The following is a 19,881-nucleotide window of genomic DNA, read 5'->3' on the forward strand; positions in this document are numbered from 1 at the left end:
CCCTTTGGCATCTGTGAGTTAATACTATTATGTCCTGTCTTAGACCTTGGGTTGGTTATGTAGATTTTAGGTGTCTTTGTCTTCTTAATCTTCTAGCTTCAACTTTCCTGAATGGTTTACATCTGCATTTCTATAGAGCTGGTTTCTGCTTGGGGGAGGGAGACTTGGGGCTATAAAGAAAACTGGGCATGCTTTTCTGCCTCTTTAAGATCCTTTGAGGAAATATATTTTCCTGTCATTTTAATATTTCTTTCTCTGTGGGACTGACTTCCCACATAACGATCTGCTTGTTTTTACAAGAGGTGAACTGCACTGTTTGTAGATGACTGTGCATACTGGATTAGGAGTAGGAATTTAAGAAGAGCAGAACTATTGAACAAGGCTCCTAGCAGTTTAGAACAGTAGGGAAAAACTTGGGAGGTTTCCATGTTTCTCAATTAAGTCTGCAGGAGTGGGTTTTGGGCAAAAGAGGACTATGCTGAATGCTTGACAGCTTTAATGTAAATCTCCAAGTAAACCCAGACTGAAATGCAACCTTAGATGCTGAAGTATCTTATATCCAATAAAGCTTTTAGCAGCTTCCTAGGGGTTTGTTGGCGGACAGGACTTTTTTGGGAGGGCGGAGTTATTACACCTTTGACTTTTTAAGAACGTTTTCTGATTTTGATTCCTGTGCAACAGAAATTTGACGCTCACGTTACGTTGACAACAGCTACCAATGACTGGCACTCCAACTGAACTCTCCACTTAAAACTGATTTTCAAATGAAGGCCTCCCGGCTTAGGTTTCAGATGGTTCTCTTCTATGTAATATTCTGCCAACGCAGCTAATCAGAGTAAGAAGCTACGCTTCGCCAAAGCGGCGGCCCATAACTGATTCACCGTTCTGAACGTCCTACGGAGAGGACGGCAGATGCGTGTAACGTCGTACACAGTCGATTTACGTGTGAAGCAAATCTGGAGAGACAGCACGAAAACACGAGCGCAAAAACCTGGAAGTTATCTTGCCCCCCCACACACCGGAAACGGGAAAGAGCAAGGAATCACGGGGGCTGAAAAGGTCACACGTCATTTCCTGTTCCCCTTTTCTCTTCCTGGTGTGACCTCTCGGGTGGGCCGTTGATAGAGTGAGGACGTGGCAGCTCGGAGGAATAGCAAAGAAGCCTGGGAGGGGAGCTTCCGGGTAGCGCCCGGCCCAGGAACCGGAAGTCGTCATCGCCGGGGTCGCTGCCTGTGGTGAGTCCTGGGCCGAGCGCTTGTTCCGGGCGGGGGCGGCCCGTCGGGGAAAAGAGGGGCAACGCTGTGGCTTCCTAGTCGTCCGGCCCGGGCTCACATTTGCATCTGCCGCCCGGCTCCGTCCGCTTTCGAAAGGACTCCAGACAGGCCTGGGCGCCTTCCCGCCGGCTGGCGCTTGCCCCTCTCCTGGCGGCTCTGGGTGGGAGCAGTTGAGAGCAGCGGCAGCCAGGAGCTCACCTGCCTCCCTTCCCCACGTGTTCGGGGCCTTTTCGTGATGGGTGAGTGTGCCGCGGGACTCCTGGTTTCTCACGGAATGCCGTAAGCGAGAATTGGCTACGTGCGGAACTGGCGATTTTGTGCATCAGAGTGTCCTGGGCTTCGTGGGATGTCCTGCTCCTGGCCTAAGCCAAAAGCCAACATCCCTAAGCCACCGGAGGACCGTGAATCCTCGGAATGCGTACCCTATTCGGTTGTGTAGGCTAGTCTGGTGCTTTACAAAAATGACTTTTGTCGATTTATAACAACAAAAATCTCCGCATCCACGATAGCGGCAAGGGTGCTGTTACACAACATTTCGGGTGGTCTTGAACCATCCCGGATTGTAGAAACAAAGGGAATTTAAATACAGACCTGTGCATTGTGCCACATGCCAGGTAACCTAGCCACAATAGTTCCATATTTTGATATCTTACTTTTTAGAACCAAATCTTAATATGAGAATCTACACATATAATGGGTAGGGTTTTGAATTGTTAGAGTACTTTTAGTTTTCCCCACAGCATTTTTCCCCCATAAATTTATTCCATAAGGGTGAAGAAGCACCAAACGTCTTGTGAGATGATTATTTTAACTCTAGCACAAACCATATTTTGTTGATTAATTTTTCTTATCCCCAGTCTGAATTTCTAAAAGAAATATAATTATTAGTATGGTAGTTATAGATATCAAGTTATTTCCTTTTGATCTTTTGGATTATCTCTGTTGATTGCATACATACTCACCTATAGGAGTACAGCTTAAAACAGTTTCCATAACAGTTGCCAAACCCCCAAATTTTGGTCACATGACCACAGTGGTGCAGCAATGGCCATAATTACATTTCTTCCTTGAGCAGTACTGAACTTCAAACCTTACTATCAAACAAATGATGGGGAGTTCTGCCTTTTGCTTGTTGGTCATTAGCATTTGTTAGTTATTAATCCTGAACAACTGTTGCATTATAGCGTATCTAAAGAAGCTCCCCTTTGTTATTTGCATTCTGTGTTTTTTTCCTCTTCCTATACCAACTGTAGTTGTGGAACTCAGATCTGCTCTTTTACAAAGCTCAATATCTTTGAGGTTATTAAGACTTAAGTTTATTAGAGCTACTATTGCAGTCCAAAGTGTGTTAAGAATACCATCTTACATTTAGAGAAGGGTTTGGGATTATGGATGCTAGAGCTTGGTTTGTGCCCCTCAGTTTTTGAATAAAATTAATTTTCTTCCCCATTGCTTTGGTCCTTAGGGACCTCTTCAAATCAACATGGCTATTGACAAAATGTACTCTTTGTGTTTCTCAATGGAGAGCCTCGGTTCATTAGGCTCAGAAAAGCAACCATATCCAAGACATCTTCAAACCAATTTAACCCTAATTTAATCCTTACAATTCTGGAGATTCATCCAAAATTATTTGTGCTGGCCTCCTATCTATTATCCATCACAATACTGAAATTTTGAAAGGCATTTACTTTTGCTAGGCTGGGGGCACTTAGGAGTCCTCTGCTTTGTAAAAAGCTATCACTGGCGTCCCTTAGCCCAGGTGAGGATAACTCAATAGAGTTTCTGAGTCTCAATTTATGACAATTCAAAGTTACAAAAAGGCCTCCTAAAAAGTCATGAATTGTTGGTGCTTGGCACCCAGCTTGTGCTTATGAACAGTTACAGTGTCCTGTGGTCACATAACACAATTTGCAATGTTTTTGTTGGTTTCTGGCAAAATTGCCCATTTGGGAGACTCTATTTGGATTTATGATCACTTAACAACTATTGGCCTTCATGGCTTGAGACCGTGTTATCTGTGGCACTGTCTCTTCCCAGTTACATCCATCCAATCCACTAGAGTGGGGAGGCAAAGTCCGGTCTCCTAAAATACATCTTGCGGGACCCAGAAGAAGGCCTTCTCTGTGCTGGCTCCTTCCCTTTGAATTACCATTTCTTCAGAAATTAGACTGAGCCCCACTTTGACATTTTCGTAAGACCCTGAAGACCTGGTTTTGCCAATGGGCCCGGAGAACCCAGAGTGGAATAGAGCCCATCAAGTGGCTCGTTTGATTGTGTATTGTCACCATGGGGTGGGGGTGTATTATTTTTTACTTATCTGTTTGCAGGTAGTCCTCACTTACTGACTATAATTGGGATCAGGAACTCCATCACTAAGTGACATAATTGTATAAAGTCATGTGACCCTGCCAACTTTAAAAAAGCAGGTCTAGCAATGTCACTTGGTATTGTTAGATGAATCCCGTGCAGTCAGAGCATCCTGTGTTTATATGATTGCAATTTGCAACTTCCTGCTGGCTTCCCCATTGATTTTGCTTGTCAGAAGCTGGCCGTGAAAGTTGCAAGTGATGACCACGTGGCTGTGGGATACTGAAAAATCATAATTGCAAGTCAGCCAGGTGCCCAAATCATGATCACATGACCTTAGGGAGACTGCAGTAGCTCCAACTATGAAGAGCAGTTCTAAGTTCCCCTTGTTCAGTACCATCATACCTTTGACTATTGAAGGAGTGGGTGTAAATAAGGACTACTTGTACTTGAATTTTATGTTGCTCTAAATTGAATTCCTTGTGTTATGTTGTTAAATTTTATACTTTGTTATATAAATTACATTTTACATTTTATTTTACTACTTACAGAGTGATACATACATATGCATGTGCATGCATACACCAGTTTGTGAGTTTTAGCTTTTTCTTTTGGTTGTAATTATTTCTCTATTGATTAGTATCAAGTCAAAAATGGTTATCCTGAGGGGTTTTAATTTTTAATTTTTAATTAATGGGGTTTTAGTTAAGTTCAGGGATTAATTTAATCTTAGTTTTAATCGTTTTTAATTGTATATGATGTATTTTAACTTTTAATTTTCCCTGTAAACTGCCCTGAGTCCTACGGGAATAGGGCGGTATATAAATTTAAATATAAATTTAAATATAAATAAATAAATCCTCTGGTATTATTCAGTTGCTGTATTTCAGTTTTTGGGACAAAAATAGTTCGACTGTCTGACCGTTGGCTTTCAAAGTCTTGGAACTCAAAACAGCATCAGCTGAAGTTATGTTCTCATCTGTCCATCCCTCTGGTCCATAGGAAGGGGAAAGAAGTGTTTTAAGTAAATAGCTTGCCATGGCAATGTGTTGATGGAGAAGTTTTGATTTCTAGATTCTGACTTGACATATTCAAGGTCTTAGTGATGGTTTTTAAGTCCTTACATGGCATGGGTCCGGAATACCTCGGGGACCACCTGCTGCTGGCGTCAACTCCCCTCCGCCCCGTGCGTTCCCACAGAGAGGGCCTCCTCAGGGTGCCTCCGGTCAGGGAATGTCGGCTGGTGGCCCCCAGGGGGAGGGCCTTCTCTGTGGGCGCTCCGGCTTTGTGGAACCAGCTGCCGGTTGAGCTCCGGATGGCACCGGATCTCCGCTCCTTCCGTCGCGGGTTAAAGACCCATTTATTTGAACAAGCTGGCCTGGCCTGATGGGGAATCACTTAGGGTTTTAATATTTATATATATTTTTATTGTTTTTATTGTGGGCAATAATTTAATTCTTTTTTAATTTTTGTATTTTTGTAGTTTTAAGATATGCCCTGTTCACCGCCCTGAGTCCTTCGGGAGAAGGGCGGTATAAAAATTTAATAAATAATAATAATAATAATAATATGTACAGCTGGCACAAGGTAGGCTGCACTTTCCAAGGACAAGGGGAAAAAAGCTTGATTAGGCATCCCTTAATCTGAAATAGGGAAGGGACATATTGGAAATGATTTTTTCTGTAAATAGGGGGAAAACGTACTTGGCTTATTCTCACATTACATTGTGATTTTATCAGAAAGAGAACATGATCTGTATAGATTTCTTCATATGACCAAGAGGCTCTACCACCTTTGGTCAAAAGCAGAATCTTATAAAAGGTTTCTCTCAGGGGTGGTGATATTATCACCATTGTTAATATCTAGATTTCATTAACAAATCAATAAAAGTAGAATTAATCAGAAATCTCTTATTATATGATGTCTATTGAGTTTGACCTAGGGTGTTTTCATGTAAATATTTACTTAAGCTGTTTGAGGAATGTAATTGTAAAAAAAACAACACTTGAATGGCAATATCTCTAGTTAAGATAAACTTTTGAAATATAACTTTTTTGATTTGTAGTACTAATTACTTTAGGACCTCTTATTTATAGATAACCTAAGAGTACAGATATCAGATTTGGGCTGCAAAACCCCAGTTGCCACTAAATGGCAACAGAAGTTTCTACTGTAGATTTTTGTCTCTTGGTTGCTAGTCTAGTGCAGGGCTTTTCAACCTTTTCAGAGATTGTACCACTTTTAGGATATGGCAATATTCGAGTACCACCAGTCGCCACTGGTGACTCGAGACAGCTGGGTCAGAACAGAACAAGACACACTGGCTTAACTCATGTGTGAGCAACTCGGTGCCCCACGAACTCCTCGCCTCCCCAAACTGCGAGCAGCCAAGCGACACACACCACATTCCAGGTTTGGGGACTTTTATCCACAGAGGAAGGAGAGGGCCTTCTCCCCGAGCCCAGGCATGATTGGCAATTTGCTAGCTCAGATGTGGATACAAGTCTCCAAGCTTGGAATGTGTGTATGTGCAACACACTAAAGAAATGTTATTTTCCCAATCTCAGACATTGTGGGGGTTTCCCTGTCCGGTGCCTCCTCCCGGCAAAGCAGGAGTTGGAGGACGTTTGCAGGAAGCAGTTTCCTCCTAGTCCAGCTTCTATCTTGACAGATCTCTGGAGAGCAAGAGGAGGCGGCAGGGGAGCAGCGCTCCCGGGTCCTGCACAAAGGAGACCTGGCCCTTTTTGAAAGGAAATTCCCATTTCCAGCAAGGATGCTGGCTTATTGGAGCAGCCTTCCTTCACACAGCTCCCCTGCCACCCCCTCCTCCTCCTCCTCTCCAGAGATCTGCAGGGGAGACAGAGATCTGGAGGGCAAGGTGCAGCCTCCATACTGGCCAAGCCCTCCTCGATTAAACATACATTATGTATAAATTAAAACACAGCCAAAAACGAAACAGTTAAATCAGTAATTACAGCTCTTCACATATTTTCTGGGAAAACCACCTTTATTGATGCTAGGAAGGAAAAGGAAACCTTATTAAGGAACTCTGTAACAGGAAGGGAATTGAAGACTCCAAAAGGTCTCATTGTTTCTAATCTGCTTTCCCTTTGAGCCTTTAGTTCTCATAATTTTATTATTATGTATTTAAGAAGAAGATCAAAGGCCTCCATAGCTCAGGATACTCACCTTAAATCTCAAAACCCAGAAAAATTTAGTTAATCCGCAATACCACCCTATGAAGAATGAAGATAATCTTTGGGTCCTGAGAGCATGCAGGTGTCCAGTCAGAATATTAGTGGCACACCTGTCAGCAACTGGAAGCGCATAAGTCCATGTACTTCCCTTTATTGTCTCACATCTCAATCCATACATCCTTTAATTTTCAGACACATCTTTTTCTCATAAGCGCCTTTAAAAACCCACAAGGTATACTGTAATTAGCAGGAAAAATAAATATAGTACTCCTGAATTCTTCCCACAAGGGGGAAAGGAAAGTTAGCCTGCAGGTTGCCAGCAAAGTCGTCAAAGAACGTAGTCATTGCTGCTAAAGATTTAAGGTGCTGGTACTCACCTTTAAAGCCCTACATGGCCTAGGCCCGGGATATTTGCAGGACCGTCTGCTGCCGGGAACGACTTCCCATCGCCCAGTGCGCTCACACAGAGGGCTTCCTCAGGGTGCTGTCGGCTAGACAATGTCAGCTGGCGACCCCCAGGGGGAAGGCCTTCTCTGTGGGAGCACCAGCCCTGTGGAACCAACTCCCCCTTGAGCTCCGGATGGCCCCGGATCTCCGGTCCTTTTGCCGCGGCCTTAAAACTTTCCTTTTTCATCAGGCTGACCTGGACTGACGACAGGGTTTTTTAAAATGTTTTTTAATTTTTAATTGTTTAGTTTAACTTATTTATTGGGGCTGTTTATTTAATTTTTTTAACTTTTGTATTGTTGTTTTTATTGTTGTTAACCGCCCTGAGTCCTTCGGGAGATAGGGCGGCATACAAGTCCCAAAAATAAATAAATAAATTTATTTATTTATTTTTATTTTAATCCCATTTATATCCCGCCCTTCTCCGAAGACTCAGGGCGGCTTACAATCTAAGCACAAATCAAATGTGCTTAGCAATAGCCTTCATTCTATGTATATGCCTGGTTATTAGGGCTTTCTCCCCCCCCCAGCAGCATTATTACAAAGTCAGCTTATTGCCCCCAACAATCTGGGTCCTCATTTTACCTACCTTGGAAGGATGGAAGGCTGAGTCAACCTTGAGCCTGGTGGGATGCGAACCTGCAATAATTGCAGGCAGCTGGTGTTACTTAAGGAGGCTTTAGCCCACTGCTCCACCAAGGCAAGACAAGAATAAATAACGAATCAATTTTGCAGCTCTCTCCTGTTATTACATCCTCTTACCTCCAGAATGTGGCCTGGGATTGCAAAAGGGCCTAGGCTAAAGTCCAGTTGAGTAGTTTGCAGCCAGGTGCTCATTACAGACCTTACCAGTGTGATTTTAATAACACATGGAAGGGATAGGAAAACCTGAGGAAAACTTGGCAATCAATAAACCATGGTGGACTCTGCTTGTTTTGCCTTGTTTTGATTCTCCTCCCCAGCAGCAGCTCTTCCATTTTAGAACTGCATTGCCACAAAGACGGAGGCCTTCAACCTCCCACCCCCTGCTTAGGGAGGGATTTGCATTTCGGTGAGGGTCAGGCCGTATGCCCGCAATCAAAGGAAAAACCTGAATCCAGCAGGCCAGAAGGCAGCCTAGCCACTGCGCCCCTTCGGTTCCTTCTCCTTGCCTCCTGGGCTCAGACGCAGTCGCTGCTCCTCACCATAGCTAGGGCGGGACTTGCAAGTACTTCTGTCCGGTTTGTCCTGCAAAGTGGTGCTCACCTGGCACTCCTGCCTGCCGCCATGCCGGCAACCCCGACTAAAGGCCAAGCGCTCCAGCCTTGCCCTGCCAAGGAAGGAGGCAGCAGCCGAGGCTACAGCAGATTTGCAGCTTGTCAGGGGCATTCAAAGGCTGCCCAACTTTTACTCTGGAATTTTGGGGTTGGAAAGTGGAGGGGCAACGGCACGTTTGTAGGCATGGCAGCACCTGCTGGAAAGTCTTCTGTTTCCCCCCCCATCCCGCCCCGCAGCTACCTCCTTCAGAGCCTTCCTGATCCTGATGGGCCTGCTAGCATGGCTGCAGGCAAGAACGCCAGGTGAGCCACGCTTTGCAGGACAAAGTGGGCAGAGGTACTTGTAAGTCCCGCCCCAACTATGGTGAGGAGCAGCAACTGCGTCTGTGCCCAGGACTGAAGAGAAGGAACCGGAGGGGCACGGTGGCTGGACTGTCTTCTGGCCCACTGGATTCAGGTTTTTGCTTTGATTGTGGGCTGGGGTGGACTGGCCTCTTGCTGTCTCCAGGGTGGCCCTAGGCCAAATGTAAACACCCTGCGGGCATGTCTATTTTATATCATCTCCTCTCTCCCTCCCCCTCCTCCTTTTCTCTTTGGTGTAGCTGCAACTGACTCCTTTCCCCAGGCTGCGCATAGCTTCCAGAAGGGCCAGTCAGCTGGAGCCTGGCACAGATCCTGGGTGCTCGGCAGAGCCCCTGCAACACTGTGGCTCCAGCTGGCTCTCCCACAGGCCTGTGCTGCGTTGCCACTTCTTCAGTTCATCCCCACTTTTACACTTTTTTTTACATTTTTTAAGTGCTTTTCAACTCATCATAAGCATACCACCTGCCAGGTGCTGACATACCACCAGTGGTACGCGTAGCACTGATTGAAAAGCCCTGATCTAGTGGTCTGATATATTTTACATTGCAGATCTCGTAACCTTACTTAAAGGACAGAAATGTAAGAACTGGAAAGGATCTAGGAGATTGTCTAGTGCAACTTCTGACCAGTGCAGAAATCCACTACAACAGCATCAAGAGATGGAGCTATCCAGCCTCTGCTTAAACATCTCCAGTGATAATCTGTTTCCATCTAGTCTGTTCCATTATTGAGCAGCTCTTAATATTGGGCAAAAAATCCAGGTGGCTGAGCAAAATTGACGTCCTTGTAATTTAAAGCCGCTATTGCTTGTCTTGAAGCTGTTTCTACTTTGAAGAAAATGTTCTCTTCCTAGGCAAGAGATGTTCCCAGAAACACATTAGTAACCAATGCAGTTTCTGTAAAATAGGTGTTAAATATTTGGGCACTCAGTGTTGCCTGCATCTGAACCAAGCAATGTTTCCAGAAACTTCAACAGCAGAGAACAGAGTACATTGCAGTAATTCATTCTAAATGTGTAGAAAGCCCCAGATGTGGCTGGATTAAAACTGTAAGAAATGGCCTGGACAAACACCCTCTGACAATGGGTTCTATTTGACATAGAAGCAAAACCATGTTCAAAACTACTTCTAAATTCCAACCTAGTTGTTCAAAGGACCACTGTTTCTACTTTGAAACTGCTTCTGGTCTTTGTTTTTGAAGTGGGAAAAAATGAAACTTTGACTTTGGGTTTTACCGATTAATAGGTTTGGTGTTATTGAAATGATTAGTTTATATTATTATGTGAAAGTAAAAAGTTGAGGTTTGATACTATTATCTTATTCTAGTACACGCCTTTTCTTGCTTTTTTCCCTTTACCCCATACTCTCTTCCCTTTCTCCTCCATTATTTTCCTCCTATTTTGTTTTGTATTTTTTGTATTTTATATTATAAACAAAGAAACAAAAACAATAGGGGGAAAAATTAAAAGAAAAAAGAGAACACTGATCCATCCAAAATAGACTAGATCTCGTTTCTTTGGGAGATCACTTTCCTAGCCTTGCCCTATTTGTCCCAGTTCCAGACTCTTACATATTCCAGCAAGAGGGGAGTAGGTAGTCTCTAAGCCACTTTGGAAGTCAAGACCATTTTAAGGCAAGCATGGATTTTTTAAAAAAAAATTTTTTTGAACACATTAACAAATGCTAATAAAAACTCAGAAGACAATTTTACAACACACTAATCAATAGTCAGATTCTACTTCTTGGTGTTCTTAATGACCTAAGTAAGGACTTTGGGATATCATATTCGCATGGTCTGAAAGTACTTTCCCTTCCTACTGGGAAATAAGCGGATTGCTGCAGTTGAACTACTTTTTCTAGGTTTGGTCTGTTTACCAAGAGAAGGAGTTGATTAATGGACTTTGTAATGATAAGATTAATGTAATGTAATGATAAGACGCAGTGGCTCAGTGGGTTAGGACACTGAGCTTGTCGATCAGAAGGTCAGCAGTTTGGCGGGTCGAATCCCAAGTGCCGCATAACAGAGTGAGCGCCTGTTACTCGTCCCAGCTTCTGCCAACCTAGCAGTTCGAAAGCACGTACAAATGCAAGTAGAAAAATAGGGACCACTACGGTGGGAAGGTAACAGCGTTCTGTGAGCCTTTGGTGTCTAGTCATGCCGGCCACATGACCACGGAGACATCCTCGGACAAGCGCTGGCTCTTCGGCTTTGAAACGGAGATGAGCACCAGCGCCTAGAGTCGGAAACGACTAGCACACATGTGCGGGGGGTACCCTTTACCTTTAATGATAAGATTATAACTATTAAGGGCCAACTTAACTGTAGTTAAATTACATTAAATTAGATATTTTAAAGTACAGGTAGTCCTCAACTAATGACCACAGCTGAGCTGAAAGTTTCTGTTGCTAAATGAGATGTTAAGTGAGTTTTGCCCCATTTTATGATCTTTCTTGACACAGTTGTTAAATGAATCACTGCAGTTGTTAAATTAGTAACACGATTGTTAAGTCACTCTGGCTTCCCCATTGACTTTGCTTGTCAGAAAGTCGCAAAAGATGATCACATGACCCCAGGATGCTGCAGCCATCATAAATATGGGTCAGTTGCCAAGCATCTGAATATTGATCATGGGATGCTGCAATGGTCGTGTCACTTTTTTCAGTGCGGTTGTAAATTTGAACAGTCACTAAATGAACTATAAGGAGACACGAATGAAATTGAAGTATTTAATAGTTACCAATTGGTACTTATTTCTGTATCCAAAAATTAGAATTTCAGAAATTCAGCAAAACTTTCCTACATATACGATTATCCCTCCTTGCCTCCTTTGGAAGAAAATGAAAAATTCAGCTAATTGTGGGAAATATACTGGTTTACATGACATAGTCTTGTACAATAATTGGCTGCCCTTTGCCTAGAAGTTATCTCATGTAATGTTTTACGCAAACATTTTTTTGTAAATTTTCATATTCTTTCAAACATATATGCCACTGGGATGGAAACTAATTGAGAAGAAATGAAGTTGTCCTTATGTGCTCTTAAAATTGTAAAATGGTTGCTATAAATTGGAAGGGAGGGAGGAAGGGCACTCATTTGTTGATAGTTCTACAGGTCAAATAAGTCTTACTAGAATTGAACAAGCATTCATTCCATTGCAAAAGTCTTGCCTTGAAGACTTGTTAGAAAAGTGGTCTCTTGGTGCATTTCTTCCCTAGTCTGTTACTAAAATTAAGTAATGTGTCCTAACTATGAACATATTAATTGTACATTTGAGCTCATAAATACATTTTTTTGCAAGTAATAAAACAATAAATTGTCTCCAAAGTTTCAACTAAGAGTTTTGAACTTGGGACCCTGAACACTAGCAAGGCATTCTATGGTGACATAACTTTCTTCTATTTTTTGTATTAGAATATATTTGAATGAATTCCTTTTAGATTCCTTCAAAGCAGCATCCAAACTTTTTCCCCAGCTGCTCTTGTCCTCCAGATAGATAATGAAATTGTTGACTCTTTATAATTAGCACTATTTTATTGCCTATGTTTCCCTTCAATAGCTCTAAGGGAGAGACAATGAGACTTTTCATATATCTCAAATAGTGAGGCCCTCATGTATCAGCTGTAACAAACCTCAACTTTGATCTGAAATATCTACGATCTAATATGTACTCTTTGCATAAAATTACATTAACAACTTATATTTATTGTTTATATGCAGGCATACCTCTTAAGAAATACTCACATGCATACATACATATAGCCATTCACACACACCAAATAAAAGAAGAAAAAACGGATTTGTGAATCAAAATACCCGTGTTGGATAGGGAGAAGAAACAGAGCAGAATCACTTTGCTTAATCTTTTAATTACATTCAAAGTTTGGGAGTGATTTTTTTTTATTTAGAATTTTAGCTGTAAAACTCCCGTTTCTCCCCCCACCTTCCAGGAATATAAAATTATCTTTTAGCTGTGTTTTCAGAGTTCCTGGATTTTAAAACTCCAAGTTGTCAAGTCTATAATGCAGCATCATATTAACACCCTAGGACAGGCATGTCAAACTCGCGACATCACATGATATTGTGTAACTTATTGCAACTTTTTCCCCATTGCCGGCAATGGGGTGGGCGCGGTTTCAGTATGATGCATCCGGCCCACTGGCCGGCAGATTGACATGCCTGCCCTAGGAAGTTATTTCTATACAGAGGTTATTAGAGAACTCATTTCATGTATCTGAGTCCCCTAAAATATAATACTAAAATATAAAATCTCCAGCATAAAAAATTGATCCCTAGCCAATGTTAAAAATCTGTTGAGATATCAGATATGAACAGTATTCACCTGACAGTATTTTGTATAATTACTGTATGAAATAAGATCATAAGAAACATAAGTTTATTGATTTGTTAAAATAAGGTGTTCCAAAATTCTTGCAGTTTGCCATTATTTATCTTAGTTACATTCTTTAACTACAGGTATGTATAGAAATAAGCTTTCAAAAAGCTTTCCAGTAGAAGAAACAATTTAGGAGTTTCAGAGGCTGACATTCTGCTGGTGGCATGTCCGCATAATAATCGCCCTGAACAAAACTTAGAAATCATTTTAGGAATGCCAGGGGAATGGTCCATTAACAAGAAATCCACTCTTTCCTCATCCAGTCATGCTTAAGGAGAATATTAGAGGGAAATACCACAACTAGTACATGGAACAGTGCTGCAAAACCTGTGGAACTGGTTCTTTTGAATCTTCCAAATGGGAACAAAGATGATCTTGCAAAATATTGTGATTGTATCTACGTTCAGTATTATAAATGGCATACTATCTGCATATTCTGTGAAAATATTGTACTGTGTGTTTACAGTCGCTATATTAGCAAAATAACTGACTAATATAAGTGGCTCTCTGCCCAGATTGCCCATATAATAATTGGATACTAGAGTTCAGTCTCTCCAAAGATCAGAATCAACCATGTAGTGTTTTATCTTCAGAGATGTTTTTCTCATAACGTCGTTGAAGCAAAAAGTGGATTGAAAACTGCAGTGATTTAAATCTGTGGCTGTGGTTTTCTTCCAAGATGAAATGAACCTGTCAGTGAAGATTAAGGGTGTGTCTTTCATGCAGTTTATTTCGGGCAGATATCATAACTAGCAACGCCTCACCTGTGCCTTTCTGCCTGTTTTCAGATGCAAAAGCATATTTGGAACACATGCTATATGGTGCTCGTATAAATTTAGCCTGTATTAGCTCAGATTCTCATAGGTTCTTACATTAGCAAAACTGAACTGTAAAACACTCAGTTTCATGTCTTTGCCTTTATGCATATCATGCTTCCCCCAAAAAAGTTATATACCCTTTGGTTGGCAAATTGAACTATTGCATTGGACATTGTTTGTGCACAGATATAGATATATTTTATTATTCCATGTTAAAGAGAAATAAAGAGTAACTCTCAGGTGTTGAAAAATCCTTCACTTGTTCATTGGGGATATTATTTATCTTCAAACACTGCATGTTATACAGTATGTCTTGGTGAAAATCGGGTTGTTAATGCTTGCAGAATCTATGTTAGACCCACCTGGGGTAAAGATAGAGTAGCTACTATGTCAGCAAATGAAAGGGTAGATGGAAGCTAATTTGCCAATATATGTGGATAGAATTCTTTTAAAAAAAACTTGGGTAAATTCTTCAGCCTAAATGCTTCCTCTACTCAAGATATGATCTGCTCTCAAACAAAGAGCCTACCCTTACTCAGGAGATGTCAGTAGCCTTGATCCAGTTGCAAGATCAACATCATAATTTAGCTGGTGCTTATCAAATCTGATATGGCTGCAAAGTCATGCAGGCATTATAGATTGTTTTTGAGCAGTACTTCATTCCCCAAAAACTTCCCTTTCCCAATAAGCACTTTGGCCCTTCTCTGTCTTGTGAGGTACTGTTGGTGCTGTTAACATTCATGTGGACTAGAACAGGGCTTTTCAACCTTCACAGGCTGATGCTGAATCACAATACTACCCATTGTATCACTTTTAGGATATGGCAGCATCCGAGTACCACCGGTCGCCTACCAAGGTGTCCAAAACTTGATCCCCCCCCAAAAAACAAAAAAAGTGAAGTACAGGTAGTCCTCAACTTACAACTGTTCGCTTAATGACTGTTCGAAGTTACAATGGCACTAGAAAAAGTGCCCCCCCCCAAGCAACAGCTGAGCAAGACGCCTGCCTGCCCGGCGGCGCTCTTCCTCCTGTCCGAGGTTTTCATTGTTGTGAGCATTTCTGTTGAGCATTGGCAGCGAGGTTGGGGTGGTGGTGGGTGTTTGGTTTTTATTCCCCCTGTCTCCTGGGTGGTTGCAGCAGGTTTTGGTCACTTCACATGAGCTTGGGACATTATGACTATCATAAATATGAATCAGTTGCCAAGCATCTGAATGTAAATCACAAGACCCTGGAGATGCTACAACATTCCAGCTGATCAGCGCTTCTTCTGGGCTCAGCAGAAGCGCCAGGATCAGCACCGAGCTCCAGCTGGAGCCTGGCACTGATCCTAGTGCTTCCGCTGAGCCCTGACAGCCCCGAAGAAGCACTGATGCTGGCACTTCCACTGAGCCCTGACAGCCCTGCAGCTCCAGCCATATCTCGCTCAGACTTGTGCAGTGCTGCCACCGCCCTGGACTAGACTGATGCATTGAAAAATCTAAATCAGAATCCTGTGCAAAAGATCTTACTCAACTGGTACAAATATTCTTCGACCTATGATCATAATTGAGCCCAAAATTTCTTTTGCTAAGTGAGACACTTGTTAAGTGAATTTTGCCCCATTTTACAACCTTTCTTGCCACATTTGTTAACTGAATCACTGCAGTTGTTAAGTTAGTAACATGGTTGTAAAATGAATCTGGCTTCCCCATTGACTTTGCTTGTCAGAAAGTTGCAAAAGGTAATCTCACATGACCTGGGACATCTGAATTTTGATCAAGTGACTATTGAGATGCTGCAATGGTCATAAGTCACTTTTTTCGGTGCTATTGTAACTTTGAACAGTCAGTAAACGAACTGTTGTTAGTTGTGGACCAGCTGTACAGAGAATTTGCTGGGATTGCCTAGCTAGTTTTTTTCCTGTGTGGAGTCATCCTCATTTCAGCCTCATATTGTCCTGAATGAAGTGAACTGTCTATATGCCTTTTAAGTTTTACTTTTAAACTGGGTATATGAAATACTACATAGGAAGATAGATGTTTGGGGATTCTAAGTTGTCATCTCTTTTGATTTAACAGCAACCATAAGCTGTTGCTCCAGAATTGCTACCATTCCGTTTTTTAATGTGTAAGGACCTGCCTCAAGTAGATCTCCCAAGGAAGCAGAACTCTTGAAACAGGCATTGTTTCAAAAGGATCTTTTACTGAGAGTTAGTGATAGTAGGGAAAACAAAGCAAGGTCTGAAGATTTCATGTGAAAGGTTACATCAAAATGCCCATTCAGGTCTCCTCCCCCTAATATCCAACCATCCATTTGAAATCCAGCCAATACTAGGTTGTTTTGAGAACCTAGTGATTTAGCGTCTTTCTCAAGGTCTCTCTCAGTTTTGTTTCTCAACGGTCCCAGGCTCTGTTGTCTGGAGATAAGACAGATTTTTTCAGACCACATTCCTTAGGGCAAAACAGAGCAAGGCAATTACATTCCTCAACAAACAAGCCCCACTCCCAACAGAATGGCAGGCCCCAAAAATGAATACATAGGAACAAGCAATAAACTGTAAGCAAATCCATTTGAGTGGTCCTGACAGTGGTGTTAAGAGATTTATGGTTTGTAGAGGTGGAAGGAGGAAGAACCTGTTCTATTTCCCAACAAAATGATTTTTTTCTGAGGTTTATTATATAAAATGTACATGGGTTCTTGGTAGTTCAAGTGACAAACCCCACTTAAAGTTACACATGCTTTTTGCAACGTGACTCTTGGAGCAATAGCTATTTTGTTTAGGCTTTTTAATTCAAGAGTTTTTAATGTTATTTTATTTCTGCTGATAGTTTCATAAATATCCTTATATTGTAACAGCCCTCTTGCTTTTTTATTTCTTGTATGTCACTCTGAGAATCAGTAATAAGATGATATACAAAAGCCTTAAATAAACAAATTTGTGAGAATTATAACCTAGCGTGAATGAAAAATGAAGTTTGAGGTTTAATTATGCTTTGTCCTAATCTTCTTTAACAGTGGCAAATCATCATACTCTTTTATGTGTATATGAGATTTATTTATAGAAGTCTGAACAGCAGTGAATAATATAACATGAAATAATAAATTCAAACTCCACTGAGACTTGCTCTGGAAGCATTGTTATATCAAATTGTTTCTTTCAACCCTTCCTCTTTCTACAAATATTACTCTGAGTGATTTCTAAGTAGTTCTCTTTCCTTCCCGCAGGTGAAGAGTAGCCTGGGGATGTGAACATAATGAGTGTAAACCAGCAAGCTCACACAGGGCCATCTTATGGACAATCACAGCCTGGATATGCAAATTACATGCAGTCGGACTATGGAGGACAGCAAATGCAAAGTGTTCCTGCCTCTCAGTATGGTCCTTACAATGGCCCAGTGACAGGATACCAACAAGCAGGCCCTCCCCAAGGTAGGAGAGGATGGTCTTTAGTGAATGGCTTTCGCTTCTAGACTCTTTGAAGAATGTTCGTTGTAAGGAGTAATCGTTTTAAGCTAATAACTTCCACCTTCAAGATTGCAACACTGATTCCTCATTGTCAAATACTGGGAGATTGTAAAACTCTATATTATGCAACACTGCTCTCTGATATTTGCTAGGTTGCAAATAGTACTTTACAGATTACAAGCATGTCGGAAGGCTAGTATAGGGATATGTATAGGATATGGCCTGTCAAGAAATGTGGGGGGGAAATTACACTTGTCAGCAAGAAAACTTTTCTGGAAGGCTGTTTGAAGGAATAGAGATTAGGTTCTTTGCTATTGTACATGAACCTTTGTTTTACAAAATGAATTTTAATGTGAAGAAAAGCAAAGTTTTACATTTAGGCAGGAAAAATTAAAGGTATAAAAATCAAAGATATACAGATTAGGCGAGACCTGGCTCAAAAGCTGTAACTTTGGGAGGAACCTTGTAGTCCTAGTGGATGATCACTTGACTGAGCCAGCAGTGTGCAGCAGCAGCCAAAAAAGTTAATACAATCCTGTGTTGTTTAAACAGAGGCATAGAATCCAGATCATTAGTATTGCTTTGTAAAACCCTAGTAAGACCACACCTGGAATGCTGCAACCAGTTTTGGTCACCATACTACAAAAAAGATATTGAGACTTTGGACAAAGCTCAGAGAAGAGCAAATAAGGTGATCCAAGGCCTGGAGACTAAAACATATGAAGAATGGCTGCAGGACTTGGCTTTGGCTAGTCTAAAGAAAAGAAGAAATAGGGAAGACATGATAGCAGTATTCCAGTGTTTGAGGGGCTGCCAGAAAGAAGAGGGGGGTCAAACTATTCTACAAAGCACCAGAGGGCAGGACCATGGTTGGAAACTGATTAAAGAGAGAAGCAACCTGGAATTAAGGAGAAACTTCCTAACAGTGAGGACAATTAACCAGTGGAACAGCTTGTCTCCAGAAATCGTGGGCGCTCCATTACAGGAGGTTTTTAAGAAGAGACTAGACAGTTATTTATAATGATATAGGTTCTCCTGCTTGAGCAGGTGGCTGGACTAGAAGACCTCCAAGATCCCTTCCAGCTCTATTCCATTCTATTGGAAAAGTAGCTTTTGTTCCTGAAATAGGGAAGGTGGACAAAAGTGGCACATTTGCCGTATTTATATTTCTCTGTATATCACATAATGCAGGACTTTAGTAATTTTAAGGCTTGGGGATATGAATTAGTAGGTGTTTGGTGAAGAGCTCATGCCAGCAGATGACTTAATTTTTGTCTATGTCATTCATGACAAAGTAATAAAAACCTCCAGTTTGTAGTTTATATTCTCATTTACTTGACAATCCTGCACTACTCCTGAAGAGAAATTCCTTTTTTAAAAAGTACCTGTTTTATAAAAACAATTTTTATTGCTGTGCAATAAATATTTGAGCAGTTGTAAGTTTTGCAATGCTTTTAAGGCATTTAATTTTTGACCTTTTTAGGAGAAAAGCTACAAAGATGTAAATGTTATTTAAAAATTTTTTACATAGAAGTATGCATTGCCAGGAGGAGATTAAATGCAAAATGTATTAGGGGTTACCTTCATGAGTTAAGTTTATTCAGCACTTACGTTTTGATTGATAGAAGTGAGCCCTTGATAATCAGAAACCTAAAGAATTATCAGTTCAAATGCTAGAACAGGGATCTTCCAGCTGATGCCCTTGGTTGTTGGTGTTAGAATTAGTGTATGGACTTTTGTCTATTTTCATTATTTAAATTACCTTCCATGTAATAGCAGAAACTAGGTGGCAAGAAATTGGTGCTGTGGATTAAACAAAAAGAGCTGTGATTCCATTCTCAATTGTTGTACTGTGATATCCAGCATCTGTTTCCTATTAAACCACTGATAGCTTATGGAATTCATATAAAGCAAGAGCAGTAAAAAATAGCAAAATATTATATTCAGTTCAGCTTGCTATTAACTATAGTAGAAATAAAACTGTAACTAGTTTGAAATTAACTAGTTAATTCTTGAGCAACAATCATGGCAACTGTCCACAATTATTTAAAAGTGGCTAGTACATGCGATATTCAGTCATCCATTTTTACATTTATGCTTGAGGTATGCTTAGTAGAAATCTGCAGTGCTTTGGGTGGAAAGCGCTCCAGAACATGCAGGGGTGTGAATGTGGCATTTGTCTGCACTTCCTTCAATCAAATGCCTCTTTTGGGGAAGCAAAGAAAATGCAAGAAAATATCCAAATGGCAAAAGCTGAAGACAAATTAATACATCCACTCTTTTAATATCACTACAGAGTTGTTTCAAGTAACCAGAGGTTTTGTCTTCCGAGCTTTCGGACTCGTGCTAGAGCCGATCCTCTTCAGGGAACTTCTCCCTAGC

General features: G+C 41.3%; 1 protein-coding gene across 5 annotated transcripts in view; it reads left to right on the forward strand.

Moving 5' to 3' along the window:
* The first annotated feature begins 1,087 nt into the window (after window positions 1-1,087).
* The window catches only part of SEC24C (SEC24 homolog C, COPII coat complex component), a 69,905-nt gene continuing 51,111 nt past the window's right edge, over window positions 1,088-19,881 (forward strand). For 3 of the 5 annotated variants that reach the window (XM_083364173.1, XM_083364175.1, XM_083364176.1), the window contains exons 1-2: window positions 1,242-1,513; window positions 17,260-17,463. In XM_083364173.1, coding sequence (XP_083220299.1) covers window positions 17,289-17,463 — 175 coding nt within the window. In that variant the 5' untranslated portion in view covers window positions 1,242-1,513; window positions 17,260-17,288. The other 2 variants (XM_083364174.1, XM_083364177.1) reach the window with 1 other exon arrangement.

Source organism: Vipera ursinii, assembly GCF_947247035.1.
Source record: "Vipera ursinii genome assembly, chromosome: 5".
Lineage (NCBI taxonomy): Eukaryota > Metazoa > Chordata > Lepidosauria > Squamata > Viperidae > Vipera > Vipera ursinii.